Raw genomic sequence first — 14,688 nt, 5'->3', positions numbered from 1 at the left:
GGGAGGAGTGCGCGTGCGCGTGACCAGCGTCTCACGCAGGCGTCGTCTTCCCGCTTCCTGCTGGCCGGAGCTTGGGAGGCGGGGCATCCGGGTCCCTCGGCAGTGGCTTCAGCCTGCGGAACTCAGCTGATCCGGCCCTGCCAGACTAGGAGGTGAGGCGGTCCCGCGCTCTGTCAAAGCATGCGGGTTGACACGCACAGAGATCCCCTTGCCCCGGGACTTTTTCAGCGGGAGCTCGAGCTTTGAGGCCAGGGAGCCTCAACCTCGTGGGGTTGACAGTTCGAGGACCCCCTGTGACGTGAGGCTGACATCTCGGGTCGGCCCGGGACCCCTTTTTGCGTTTTCCGCTGGCCCCAAGCTGTCGGGATCCTCGGAGCAGCCGGATGCACCCAGACCCCGAGCACGGCCGGATCGAGGGGCTGTCCCAGGCGTCCTGGCCGCAGGGTCCCCGTTTGGCCCGCCCCTCGCCGGTTGGAAGCCTAGGGTCCTTATACTGGGCCTCCTTAGGGAACGAGTGGGTTGTTAAAGGTGCCTGTTAACCCCCGCCGGGGACAGAGAAAGCTCGCCAAGATGCGTGAGCTCTGTGATTTGGGGTTCTTGTGGTAGAATGAGTTAATGACATATGTTCTGATAGGCAAACTACCCCCACCTCGGAATAATGTATTTTTTTTTCAGTGTTTACATTTTCCTTTCACTCCATTCTTATTGCCATTTCGATTTTGTCTATATGGTTGTCTTCACACTTCTTTGTGTGTCAAAGAAGTTATTTGAGAAGTGAAACCATACTTTCTCTGTCTTAGTGGCATTTATGACACTTGACATTTAATATTTTAAAAGCCCTACATGTTGGGGCTGGAGAGATGGCTGGCTCAGTAGTTAAAAATACTTGTTTTTGTAAAGGACCCAGGTTCAGTTTCCAGCGCCCACATGGTGACTCAAAACCATCTGTAACAGTTCTAGGGGATTCAACACCCCATTCTGACCTCCAACACCCTATTCTGACCTCTGTGTGCACCAGGCATACATGGTGCACATATGTTCATATAGGCAAAACACTCCTACACATAAATAAAAAAATCATTACATATATTTCTTTCATTTAAAACTCATCTGTTCATTTAAGGTGTGAATTAAGAACTTCAATAATGGAGTTAGCTCACAGCTTATTGCTAAACGAAGAAGCATTGGCTCAAATCACGGAAGCAAAGAGACCAGTGTTCATCTTTGAATGGTTAAGATTTCTTGATAAAGTCCTAGTTGCTGCTAACAAGGTAGGTATTGCTCCCCCCTGCCAGCCCATGAGATTAATATAAAGAAAATGTAAAACACTGTGTTTTGAAAATGTTATGGGCCATTCACCTCAGGAACTGGAGGGTGTTATACTACTGGGGATTTCTAGATTATCCTTCTCTTAGTCCAGAACAAAACCCAAGCCCTATCTAAATCCTGCTTGTTGCAGCTCAGTGTGTGACCGGAGAAAACCGTGACAGTGGCTGGTGCCGCTCTTTGTCATCAGTGCATGGAAACGCTTTCTGCAGTGCCTGTACTCCCAGGATCTGCATGTTCTCTTGGGACTTAATAAGAGATTTTTATTTCTTCTTCTCCCTCCTGCACAGCCTGTTTGATTCAAGTTTGTGTTCTGCATGTTTTAACATTATTACATTGAGGAAAGCCTCAAGTGAGAAGATTTACAAGTGAATCATAAAAGGTTTTCTGGAAAAGGTGGATTTTGTTAACTGAATGTCACAGTTGGCTTGTCATGACCTTACTAGCTCAATGTGGTCCTATAGACTGTTCCCTAGAACATACTTTCCTACTCTGTTGTCTGAAGGGAATATGGTTAATTGTCTAGGATTGAGGACTCGAGTTAGGGAGCCTAATGACTTCAACATTCAGTATATAAACATTCATTTAATTCCTGTTTTTCTACAGTGGCCTCAAGTCCACAGTTGTGCCTGATCCCTTCTTGTCCAAAGATGTTCTGTCTACTCTTTTAAAGAAAGCAAGCCTCTCCCCTTCTTCTATAATGGTGGAGAGGCCGGTAGAAGATTTTGTCTGTTTGTTGGCTTTCATTTTACTTCGTGTGACAGGGTTTTATTAGTTGTTCCTGGCTGGCCTGGGACTCATGTATCCTAGAGTAGCTGTAAGCTTACAGCTGTCTTGTGGCATGGCCTGCCTGAGTGCTGAAATGCTGGGTGTGGTGGATGCACTCTGGTATAGCCTCTTTGATGGTCAACCCGTTATCCCTTTAATTTCTAGGTGCAGATTTATTCTCACCTGAAAAGTCTTCCAGGGCTTCAAAAAATATGAACTACTGGAGTACTTTGTGTCTTAATTTCTTAGTTTTCTCTGTTGGGAATTCTTGGCTTGTAGTCTCTGTCTGGGTGCTTTTCCCATTGTCCTGGCTTTTTCAGACTTGTGCTATGATGCTGTTGTTGCTGCCTATCAGAAAGACAGTAAATGCATGGATTCCCTTGTAACCTTTAACTAGGAATTTATATCTGTCTCTTAAGTCTTCTGTAACTGGACATTTGTTTCTTCCACTGAAAAGTCTTTTTTTCAAGTTATCATATAACTCAAGATGCCCAAAACAATGATCAGGATCTGTTTTATTTGGCCCCTTCACATCTTTTCACAGCTGATCCCCCACTTTGAATACCTAACACTGATCTTGATTTGTTGTGAGAGTTGTCAGTCTTAGTTTTTAGTGATACCTAGTCCTATGATTTCTACCACCATTTAATACACCCAACTTTCAAATGAAATCTCCTGGGCTGGGATGTAGCTCAGTTGGTAGAGTACTTGCATCTAATCTGCAAAAAGCTCTGAGCTTAATTCCTAGCACTTCATAAAAACTTCATTTTATGTGGAGGCCCATCGCAATAATCCCAGCCTCTGAGAAGTGGAGACAGGAGGATCAAAAGTTCACAGCCATGCTCAGCTACATAGTAAATTCAAGGCCAGCATGGGATACATGATCCATATTCATTCATTCTTTATTTCTTTCATTCATTTTCTCTTTCCCTCTTCCCCTTCTCTCTCTTCCCTCCCCTTCTCTCCAGGAGTCCTCTAGCTTCCCTTTCTCTTTCTTTCTCTTCTTCTCTTTCCACACCTACACACACAGATATCTCAGAGTTAACACATCTAAACCAAATTATTGATTTCCTTTTTTAAACCTATCCTTTCCCAAACTCCTAAAGTCATTCTTTACTTCTTTCTCAAGCCTCATACAATGTTGATCAGCAAATATTAAGGTAATTAGCCATAAACATCTAGAATCCATTTACTTTCCATCATCTGCCTCTCAATCACATATTGATTATGTGTAGATCTGAGAATTACATCCTGTTGCTTAGGTCTCTTCAAATTTTCTTTGGTTTCCTTTACTACATATAACTTAGAGGACAACTTCACCTGCTTTTACAGGGGAAAGAAAAATCTTAGATACCAGTCATCTATACATCTAATATGTGATTTAACTTCCTAAGTTGGTCTGGAAAGTGTTTGGCTCATACCTTAGCTATTTTTGTTGAAATACAATTTTTGAACATTGAAGGAAAATAAGATTTAAGCTGGGCAAGACTGGATATTTTTTACTGATGTTTTCATTTTCATAAGAGTTTTTATTTGTGAGAATACAGATTTTAAGTATTAAAGCACCATACTTATTAAGTATTTTTTGACTAGAAAGTAATAAGGCTACGAGGAAAAAATTATCTTCTTCTTTTTTTTTTTTTTTTTTGTTAACAGACAGATGTAAAAGAAAAACAGAAAAAACTTGTTGAACAGTTAACTGGATTAATAAGCAGCTCACCTGGACCACCTACTCGAAAATTGTTAGCTAAAAACCTTGCAGCGCTTTATAGCATTGGGGATACGTACACAGTTTTCCAAACACTAGATAAATGTAACGACATTATCAGAAGTAAGGACGACACTGCAGCCTACTTACCAACAAAATTGTAAGTGCACTTTTACAGGAATCCTTGTATTCCCTTTTGCTTTTTTAAAGTTATTTAGGAACTTCAAATCATAAAGACCCTAGAGGGGTGACCCTGAGGCATAGCATAGTACAGACAGGAAGTTCTAACTAGGTCTGAGGAAGTGGATGAACATCCTCGTGTCCGTCACCGCTAAGACGTGGGCACCGTTAGGAGAATTGATATGGTATGAGCAATGGTGTCAGGAGTCTTTTGATCCATTCGGGTGGAAATCATATTCTTGCTCCAGATGGACACAGAAGAGATGGTGAGGGAAGTAGGGAGGGATGTACAGTCTAGTCTGCTTTAACTATCCAGCCAGCTAAAGAAGTGAAATGATTTTGGGGTTCAGACCTGCTTGCTAATTTAGCTGCTTTCATCCTAGAGGAGCAAAATTGAGTAGCTGAGACAGAGACCATTTGCTTACAAGTTTATTGATGACTAGATTAACTTGATCTTAAAATTCTATAGATAAATGCAAATTAATTTTTGAAAATAAAAAACTATGCTAAATTATATTTAAAATTTTTTGTACATTTATTAGTTTGTGTGTATGTGTGAAATACATTGTGTACATGGAGTCAGCAGACAGCTTGTGGGAGTTGGTTCTCTCTACCATTTGGGTCCTGGGAATGGAACTCAGGTCAGCAGGCTTGATGGCAAGAGCCAGCTTGCCAGCCCAGAAATTGTATTAGTAACTAGTGAGACCATTTTTACAGGGCAGCAGTGGCTTGTGTTGGGGCATTTTATGAGAAGATGGGAAGGATGTTGGGCAGTGCATTTCCAGAAACAGTCAACAATCTATTGAAATCTCTGAAAAGTGCAGAGGTGAGTTTTACAGCAAGAATTCAAAGCCTTGCTCATAGCAAGTGTTAAAGGTGTTTTGTTCTGCTGCTCTGGTCCTCATGGGCTTAGCAGGAACATGATTTCAGATTATCAAAGTTTCCTTTTTTAAAATGTCCGTTAACTTTATTTTTGGGAGGGGGATACCATTGTTTTTAAATGGGTAGGTATACCTATTAGTTTTTACTTAATTCTGTTTTTCAGTTGAATTTTTTGTGTCATATCTAATATATAAGTTTCATATGCCTGTCATAATGCATTGTTATACACTGTGCAGCTTAGAATAACAGATGTTTCTAGAGGTTAAGTGTCAAAGGTGTCTTAGGATATGATTGCTGTGAAGAGACACCATGACCACGGCAACTCTTATGAAGGAAAACATTTAATTGGGGTAAGTTTCAGAGGGTTAGTCCATTTTCGTCATGGTGGGAAGCGTGGCAGCATGCAGGCAGACATGGTGCTGGAGGAGCTGAGAGTTCTCCATCTGGATCAGCAGGCAGCAGGGAGGAATCTGTGTCACACTGGCCTTGTCCTTCCACAAGGCCACACCTACTCCAACAATGCCACACCTCCTAATAGTGCCATTCCCCATGGGCCAAGCATTCACATGCTGGAGACTGTGTGGTTCAAACCAACTCAAACCACCACACAGGGCCGTGCTTCCTCCATAGGCTGTAGGGGAGAACTGCTTTCTTTCCTGGACTTGATAGTTGGCAAAAACGCTGGCCTTTCTCAACTGTGGACCTACTCCATCCAGTATGAAGTCTTTATTTGCTTTCGTCTACAATTACGTTGTTTGCAGTCAAACACACAAGTAAAAGGGTTTAAGATGTACATTTATTTCTGAAAAGGGCTGTATTCAAAATGACAGTGATATTAAATGAAACTGGTTTTGGGCTATACACACACACACACACACACACACACACACACACACACATATATATATATTTTTTTTTTCTGTTTTTGTTGTTTGTTTGTTTTTGTTTTTTGCCATGTTAGTTTCATTATACATTCCTTGCCAACTTCAGATTACTGGAATGTAGACTAAGCTCAAGACTCAGGTATAATATTTTGGGGATACGTGGGACTAAATTCAGGGTGTAGCACCCGCTAAGTAAGTGCTCTGTCACTGAGCCATGTCCTCAGCCTACAATTTCATTTTACTTTTCAGGAGAGCTAACTTCTCAGATGATATTAATACATTTCAGATACTTTATAGAATTGTTAATCAGGTCTTCTTACTGCCTCAATTTGGAGATAGGCAATCAAGACCGAGAATTGTTACATCTCAATGTGTTCTTATTAAATATGGAATTTATTTGACAATATGGTTTAAAGTTTTGCTTCGTGTTCACATGTAGTCTCAAGGGCGAAGTGAGATCTTAATGAGTCTACAAAAAGTTCTGACTGGATTGGGTGGTGCAGCAGCTTCCTCTCATCGAGACATTTACAAGAATGCCCGATCCCTCCTAACCGACAGGTCGATGGCAGTCAGGTGTGCAGTGGCCAAGGTTAGTACCCAGTCAGTTTATAATGCTGTCCCTCACGGTGCTTACTCTTAAACAGCTAGTTTATTCTTTTAAAGTTCTTAAATATGAACATTTTGTTTTTATATGTTAGTTACATTTTCTGGAATTTTACATGAATGGAAGCATGTGGTATGTACTTTTGTGTGGATGTGCGGCTTCTTTCATGGAAGTACAGTTATTTTGAGACCCACATATGCCTGCATTTCTGTCGTTCACACCTTTCTATGACTTAGTACAGTTTAATTATGTAGCTGTTCCACCTTTACTTAGCTTTGACTATTATCAAAGAAGCTTTTGTGAACATCTGTGAGCAGATTTTTTTTTTTTTTGTGGACAATATATTTTTTATTTGGGTCAATATATTTTATTTGGAATAGCTAAGATTTATGTTTAACTTTTAAAGAGACTGCCTGTTTTCTAACTACTTGTATAGTTTTAATTTTTTGCCTTTTTTCTTGTTATACACTGTGAGAACAGTTATGTGTCACTGACCCTGTTTCCTTGTGTTATTTCTGTTATTGCTATTTATTGAAGGCTTTACTTTAAGATAATCATATGCAACTATAAGACTCTACCCAGCAGGGATTTGAAGCAGATACAGACTCACAGCCAAATTTTGGGCAGAGAGCAGGGAGTCTTATGGAAAAGGGGAGATAGAAAGACCCGGAGCGACAGGCACTCCACAAGACCAAAAGAGCCAAAAAACCTGGGCCCAGGGGCCCTGCAGAGACCGATGCATTAACCAAGGACCATGCATGGAGAGGACCTAGGATCTAGACCCCGAGCTCAGATGTAGCCCATAGGCTGTTCAGTTTCCAAGTGGGTGGCCTAGTAAGGGGAGCAGGGGCAGTCTCTGACATGAACTCCCTTTCCCCTGCAGGGGTGGCCTTACTAGGTTATAGAGAAAGAGGATCCAGACAGTCTTAATGAGACCTGATAGGCTAGGGTCAGACAGTAGGGTGGAGGACTTCCCCTATCAGTGGACTAGGGGAGAGGGATGGGGGGAAAGGGGGATGGAGTGTAGGACCAGGAGGCTATAACCGTGGTACAAAGTGAATAAATTATAAAAAGTAATAATAAAAAGAAAGAAAATATGGAGAGATCTTTATAACCTTTGCTAGAGTCCCTTAGTAGCAAAACCTTGAAAAATAGAGGACAGTTGCGCTGTGGACATTGACATTGACATAAGTCACTGATGTTCACATTTCCCCAGTTTTGTTGTTGCTGTTTTTTAGCATCAATGGAAACAGTCATAAGATATTTCTTTTTTTAGTTTGCTAGTGTAGGTTACATTGATTAATTTTAGAGTTTTAACCAATTGTATTTTTAGGATTAAACTTTACTTGGTTATGATATATTACCCTTTTCATTTGTTTTGCCTTGATTTAATTTGAGACAGTGTCTCACTGTGTAATTCCAGCCTGGCCTTGAACTTGAAATCCTCATTGCCTAATCTTCCCTGGTACTAGGACTGTTACCCTTTCGGGATATTGTTGTATTAGAATGTATGTTGTATTAGAATTAGAATGTTTGTGTGCTATTTTTGTATCTTTAGCCCTGAGAGGATATTAGTGTGCAATTTTCTTTCTTTTTCTAAAAATGCACATTTGTTTTTATATGTATGAGGTTTTGCCTATGTGTATGTATGTATGTGCACCACATGCATGCCTGTGGAGGAGCAGCAATTTTCTGGACCTGGAGTTACAGGTGGCTGTCACCCACCATGTGCGTACTGATAGCTGAACCTGGGTCTACAAAAACATAACGTGCTTTTTACCACTGAGCCATTTCTTCAGCCCTATGGTGGTGTTTTCATAATGTCTTCATGGACTCCATGGAATGATCAAGAAAGTTCTCTTTGGTTTCATGGAATAGTTTATATAGAATCAGTGTGATTATTTTTTGCTTAAATATTTGATTGAATTAATTAGTACAGAGGATATTTAAACTACAGAGTTAGTTTTGAACTATATAATATAGTACTCAGGTTATCCGCTCCTCCTTGAATGAGTTGTAAATCTTTAGTGATTTGATTTCTCTCTTTCCTAATTTTGGTAATTTATGTCTTTTTCTTTTCCTTGATTAATTTATATAGATATTTATCAGATTAATTGATGACTTTGGCTTCATTTCTATTATTTTTCAGTCTTACTGGACCTGTAACTCAGTGACAGTGCTTTTCTTGCATGTGAGGCTGTGGCTTGCTTTCAATTCCCAATATTTCATAGGGGAAAAAAACCTCAAAAGCCAAAAAACAAATCATTCAAGACTGTATTTTTGCTTTGTAGACTACTGATTTCCTTTTTATCTTTATTTCCATTTTTGCTTACTTTGTATTAGGTTTTCTTTTTCCTTAAAGAGTAATGTCCTTTTATTGCCTGTCATGCAGTTTTGAAAACTGTTGATATGTTTTATCCAGTTCTATGGGTAGTTCAGGAGTTTGGTTGTATTACTTTACCTGTGGACATAGAAGTTTTAGAATATAATTAGCTTTCTGCTTTGTTTTTAATTCCAGTGTCTTCTGGAACTACAGAATGAAGCTGTGTTCATGTGGACTGCTGAACTAGAAAACATAGCTACCCTCTGCTTTAAGGCTCTGGAAAACTCAAATTATGGAGTACGAGTTGCAGTATCTAAACTTCTAGGAACAGTCATGGCTACAGCATTGATGCCGAAACAGGCAACAGGTATTGTTTGCTAGCCCTGCATTAGACTATTGCAGGCATTCAAAAGTTTAGAAAATGCTCTCTTTTTAACTTAGTCATTACTAATAGAGGCCACTTAAAGAGACTTAAATTGTTAGGTATCTATTTCATCATATAAAAGAACCTAAATGACACTCTACCTGATACATTTTTTTTTGTGATAATGGTGTATACATTAACACTGAGCATATTTATGATACGGTTTGTATAATGTTTAAAGTGTAGGAGTATAGAATCGTAAATGCTGATTTCTTTCGGTCTCTGATAGGTAGATCTCCCTTTATGCCACAGTGCTAATCTGAATTTTTTCTGGAACATTACCAAGCAGTATCAGGGGCTGCACTGATTGCTTAGTGACTGTTTTGTTGCTTCACAGTTCCACAGACATGTCAGGGGTGGTTGAGACAGATGCATGTCACAACAGGGACAGACGTGATGCTGCAGTGCGGGTGCCCCCAGCTGCACTGCTGTCCCCGCCTTGCCCACCTCCGCATGGGAGAAACAGAACTGGATGTGATAGGGTTATGTCCTTGCCCTTTCGTTATTAGCTGTTGGAGATTTGTTCTTTGTTATTGATATTTTTTTTATCATATGATACTGGTGAGGTAATATTTTTAAAGGTATATAAAAACTGCTATAGAATTTAACTCTCAAAAAAGCCCTATGAATTTCAGGTATCATTGTTAATGATCATTTTATAAATGAGGAAATTGAGGATTATAGAGATTACATGGCTTGTGTTCTAAAAAAGTATCTATTGTGAGGTATGAAACTAAAACTGAGGCACTCAGTTCCAGGCCCTATGTACGTAAACAGGAGCTGTGCTTCTCCACAGAATTTTTATAAGGATCATGTCTGCTACTATATGTGAAAGGATTTTGTTGTATACAACTTGATACCTCAAGTTCAATACATTGGTAACTGTTATGGAGGCTTTAGGGAGGCTGGAGAGATAGCTCAGGGCTTGAGTACTTGCTGCTCTTTCCAAGGACCTGATTTCTTCCCCCTGTATTGAGCAGCTCACAACCAACTGTTACTCCAGTTCCACGGGCTCTGACACCCTCTTCTGTCCTATATAGGTACTGCACACAAGGCATATATACAGGAAGAAAAATATACTTACACATAAATAAAAATTTAAATTAAATCCCTAGGAAAAAAAGAAAAGAAAATGTTCCTTGTGTCCTTTTTATGGAGTAAGAATTGGCAGCAGTGTCTGAAATGGGTGTCTGCTATTTTTACTGGGCTGCAAATATTTAATGAACCACCATCATAATATTGTTTTCATACATTCACTGAGCTGCTTTATTTCCTAACTCCTTCCATTTAGCATTTTTTTGCTTCAAAAATGAATTTAAGTTTTTGATTATAAGACATTGTGATCTCTTTTCATATTATAATACTCTTAAAATCATTACTTGAAAATTTAAGGTAGAATATTGAAAAATAATAGTAATTCTGCTTCGGGAACTCATTTGCTCTTAAACTTGGTTTCCTTCCTTGAAGTCATGCGTCAGAATGTGAAGCGAGCAACGTTTGATGAGGTCTTAGAACTCATGGCCACGGGATTTCTGCGTGGAGGGTCAGGTTTCCTAAAGAGTGGCGGAGAAATGTTGAAAGTTGGAGGGTCTGTTAATCGAGAAGTGCGAGTTGGAGTGACACAGGTTTGTATGCGTGAACAAGTTTCCAGATCACTTCCTGGAAGACTCTCAGAACAGCATATCAGAAAGTTTTAATATTGCCTGGTTTCTTTAAAAAATTTTAACCAATGGATGGATTAAATTCAGATTCCAGATTTCATTGTGTACTTGTAAGAAGAGGTAGGTTCTTTTTCTCTTCTGTCTTCTGTGAGGTGGGGCACTGGGGATTGACTTTAGTTAGGGCCTTATGCATGCTAGGCGAGTAAGCACCCTACCACTGAGCTACATCCCCAGCCTGAAAGTAAATCTTGATGCATAAACATGTATATTTTCATTATAGGTATGTAAGTTTCTAAAAACTCAAATTCTATTTCACAACAAGTAAGTTATAAAGTAAGTTTTGCCTAACATGGTAGTACAAGCCAGACAGGAGGGTTCTTAGTTCAAGGCCAGACTAAGCTCCGTGGTGGAAGCTTTGCTTCAAAAAATATATACCCGAAATAAAATAAGGACTTTAAAGTACTTTAGGACTTAAAGTAACCCTTTAAAAATTAAAAAGTAAGATGGTTTTGTTTGGCACTACATTTAGTCATTAATAACTTAGACATTTAGATTGTAATATTCTCCATATAACTTGTGACTAAAAATAATTGATTTATGCTTGGATTGGATTTGTCAGTGACCAATCTCTAATGGAATTATAAGATTAAATGTGACTTAGAATTATAATTTTAAAATAATAAATATGGTTCCTGATCTGATAACACCTAGTAAGACAGCATGGCTCATGAACTTAGTCAAAGTCACCACAAAGGTGCCTTGTCCCCGAAACAAAATGTAAAATGGAAGCCATGCACTTACCTCAGGTTGCTCGCTGACACATGTACTGCAGCTCTTCGTGTTTATTCATTTCTGTCCCGAGCCTGTACCTTGCTGATCCTGAATGAACTTAGCTTTCCTTTCCACCTTCAGCACGTTCTCGTGTTCTTCACGGGTCTGTCTAGCGTGAAACTCTTTGTGTTGTTTTGGCTCTAACTCTTAGACACAGCCTCTCACTCTGTGGCCCAGACTGGCCTGAACCTCACTGTGTTGCACAGGCTGCCCTGGACTTGAGGCTATCCCTGAATGCTGAGATTACAGGCATGTAATACACTATGCCTGGCTTTTTTCCAGAATTGGTTTGCTCAAGCCAGGCTTGGCGCATACGCCTTTAATCCTAGTAGAGGCAGGTGTATCTTTGTGAGTTCAAGCCTGGTCTACATAATGAGTTCCAGTCAGCGAAAGTTTCATGAGACCCTGCCTCACAAATGAACAGAACAAAATAAAAGCAAAAAAAAAAAAAAAAAAAAAAAAAAGGAAAAAAAGAAAAGAATTGTTTCATTCAAAAATTCTACCAGCAATTCCTATGGTAGACGTCCTAAAAGTATGTAAAATTTAACTTTGCTATGTTTTAATGTCAAGAATAACTTCTTTTGTATGCTGCCACCATTGCTTCTGCTGTCGTGTTCTGGGCTGCTCTTCCTTTACCCAGAGGTATCTAAGGCTGTGCCTTACCATGTTTTTATAGGCATATGTTGTTTTTGTGACAACATTGGGTGGGCAGTGGCTAGAGCGGAGCTTTGCCACATTCTTGTCCCACGTACTTGATCTGGTTTCCCATCCTCGAGCTACACAAACACATGTGGACGCTGTGTACTCAAGGCGGTGCGTCTCCTTCATCCTGAGAGCCACTGTGGGCAGTTTGTTGGGTGAGAAAGCCCAGATAGCAGCTGCCAAGGAAATCTGCCAGGCCATCGGAAAACAGATGAAAGCAGTGGGTAAGTGAGGCTGATGTCGAAGTGTGTGTGGTTGATGATTCCGGTCACATAATTTAGTTCCCTGCTCCTTCCCTCCTCCCTGCCTCTTTTCCCTTCTGTTTAGGAATAGGGTCTAACTATGTGTCCTGGGCTAGCTTCAAGCTTGCACTTTCCTCTCAGTCTTGTAAGCGCTAGGACTTTTACTCTTTTTTTTTTAATTTTCAAAGATACGGTTACTATATGTTGCCCTGGCTGTCCTGGAACTTACTGTGTATACCAGGCTAGCCTGCCTCTGACTCCCAAATGCTGGGATCAAAGGCATGTGCCACCACTGCCCATGAAACAAAGTTGTAAAAATGAGTGGCGTATTGGTAAGGTTTGGGCCATGACAAACTACTAACTGAGAATATATTCTGGCCCATAAATCCATGATATAATCATGGTACTTAATTTTGCAATTAAGATTTTTTTAAGGTCAAATAGCTATTCTACAGCCATAAAATTAATAATCGTTCAATGACAGCAAAATGTCCTCATTTTTCATTCACTATGAGCCATTAATATAGATATACAATCCAGAAAGATAGATTATAATTAATCCCTCTTTTTGTGGGCATTTCTGGCCTGGAAGGCATATGAACTCCATCTTCCAGCTCCTGCTCCTAGAACAGAGCTGACTGCAGACTCCTTGCCAGTTCATGCCTGCCACTTACCACAGTGCTGCTGACCACGAAAGACTTGAAGGAACATGCGAGTCTTCTCCAGGTTGTCCATACAGGCTAGGTTACTACTTGGGTATATCTAAGAACAATTCCTCATAAATTCAAACATCCTTTCATTAATAATCTTGTTATCCCTGTATATTAAAAAAGTTTATTATATAAGCTATTAAAATGACAAAAATAACAGTCAAACTATGCATATATTTTCGTAAATATTATAAAACAATTAAATGATTATATATCCTAATTATATCTAGTTATATCCTTATTTTTAAAGACGTCCTTTGGGCAATGCAATTTGCCTCATTAAAAATTAGTATCTATTTCCAATGGTGATAAAATTAATTGTCTTCTACAATTTATATTTTGCCTTACTCTGGTCTACTAAATACATTATAAACTCCACAAATTCAGGAAGTTTGTGCCACTCATTTAATCTTGTTACTGCTCTACATGGCTCATGTATTTGATAACTATTTGGTAAACCCAAAATGTATGCAAAGGTTTTCTTTTCAGGGCTTCAGTTGAGTAGAAGTAAGTTTTAATGTCCTGTAGCACAGGAACATAACTGTGTAGCTACAGTTGTGTCTGTACAAAGCAAAATAGCTGGGGAAGGGGATGCTGAATGTTTCTAGCAGAGATGGCTCATGTTTGGTGTGACGAACAAGCAGAGCGCCCTGATCTGAGCATGACATGTTGTGTGAGAAGCACTAAAATGTCACACTGAATCCCCAAATAAATATAATTTTATGGGTAAAATTATAAATTACTGACCTTTCACAGTATGTCCTACAAGGACTAATAGTTAGTTAGGACTAATAATAGTTATCCAAAGCTATTATTTTCTAAGTCTTCAAATTAAGCCTATTTGGGGAAGCAAAAGAAAAACAGCAACACACACACACACACACATACATACATATGTATATATGTATATGTGTATGTATATATGTGCGTGTATATATATACATATACATATATGTGTGCATATTTATATATTTATACACACACATATAAAACAAGAGGCTTCAAGCACAAAAATGTCAATAGATTCTCCTACAAAGATTAAAAACAATACACCTGTGCATTCTGGGAGACTTAAAAGTAGCACAAGCACTAGAAATGAACCTGAAGCCCAAACCTTACCAATATGCCACTTAGTTTTACAACTTTGTTTCATGGGCAGTGGTGGCATCAGTAAGAATAATAATTAATGATAATGGTTCCTTACACTCATTGAAGATGTTCTGTAGTGGCATGAGTTAAGTTCTGTGTATACAGTGCTGACCTTGGAGACAGGTAAGGAAGCCTGTTACAGACGAGGGACCTGGCACAACAAAGTCGAGGAGCGCACCATCACAGAGCTGACATAAAGCTGCTTTTAAAACCCACATCTTTTACCTCCAAGTCTGCTTTTGTTGCTGGCTTATATGTTTGTGTTTGTTTTCTGTGGTGTTGGGGATTGAGCCC

The 14,688-nt window shown here is 39.5% G+C and overlaps 1 protein-coding gene across 2 annotated transcripts in view; it reads left to right on the top strand.

The window, feature by feature from the left end:
- The first annotated feature begins 93 nt into the window (after positions 1-93).
- Heatr5b (HEAT repeat containing 5B) overlaps positions 94-14,688 on the top strand; it is an 81,471-nt gene continuing 66,876 nt past the window's right edge. For both annotated transcript variants that reach the window (XM_055618486.1, XM_055618476.1), the window contains exons 1-8: positions 94-152; positions 1,124-1,271; positions 3,751-3,962; positions 4,700-4,808; positions 6,188-6,337; positions 8,871-9,042; positions 10,567-10,724; positions 12,268-12,517. In XM_055618486.1, coding sequence (XP_055474461.1) covers positions 1,146-1,271; positions 3,751-3,962; positions 4,700-4,808; positions 6,188-6,337; positions 8,871-9,042; positions 10,567-10,724; positions 12,268-12,517 — 1,177 coding nt within the window. In that variant the 5' untranslated portion in view covers positions 94-152; positions 1,124-1,145. The remainder of the gene's footprint in view (positions 153-1,123; positions 1,272-3,750; positions 3,963-4,699; positions 4,809-6,187; positions 6,338-8,870; positions 9,043-10,566; positions 10,725-12,267; positions 12,518-14,688) is intronic.

This window comes from Psammomys obesus, unplaced genomic scaffold, assembly GCF_907164565.1.
Source record: "Psammomys obesus unplaced genomic scaffold, mPsaObe1.curated_primary_1811, whole genome shotgun sequence".
Taxonomy (NCBI): domain Eukaryota; kingdom Metazoa; phylum Chordata; class Mammalia; order Rodentia; family Muridae; genus Psammomys; species Psammomys obesus.
Note: the sequence above shows the minus strand (reverse complement) of the source record. Positions and strands in the feature narration are given on the sequence as shown.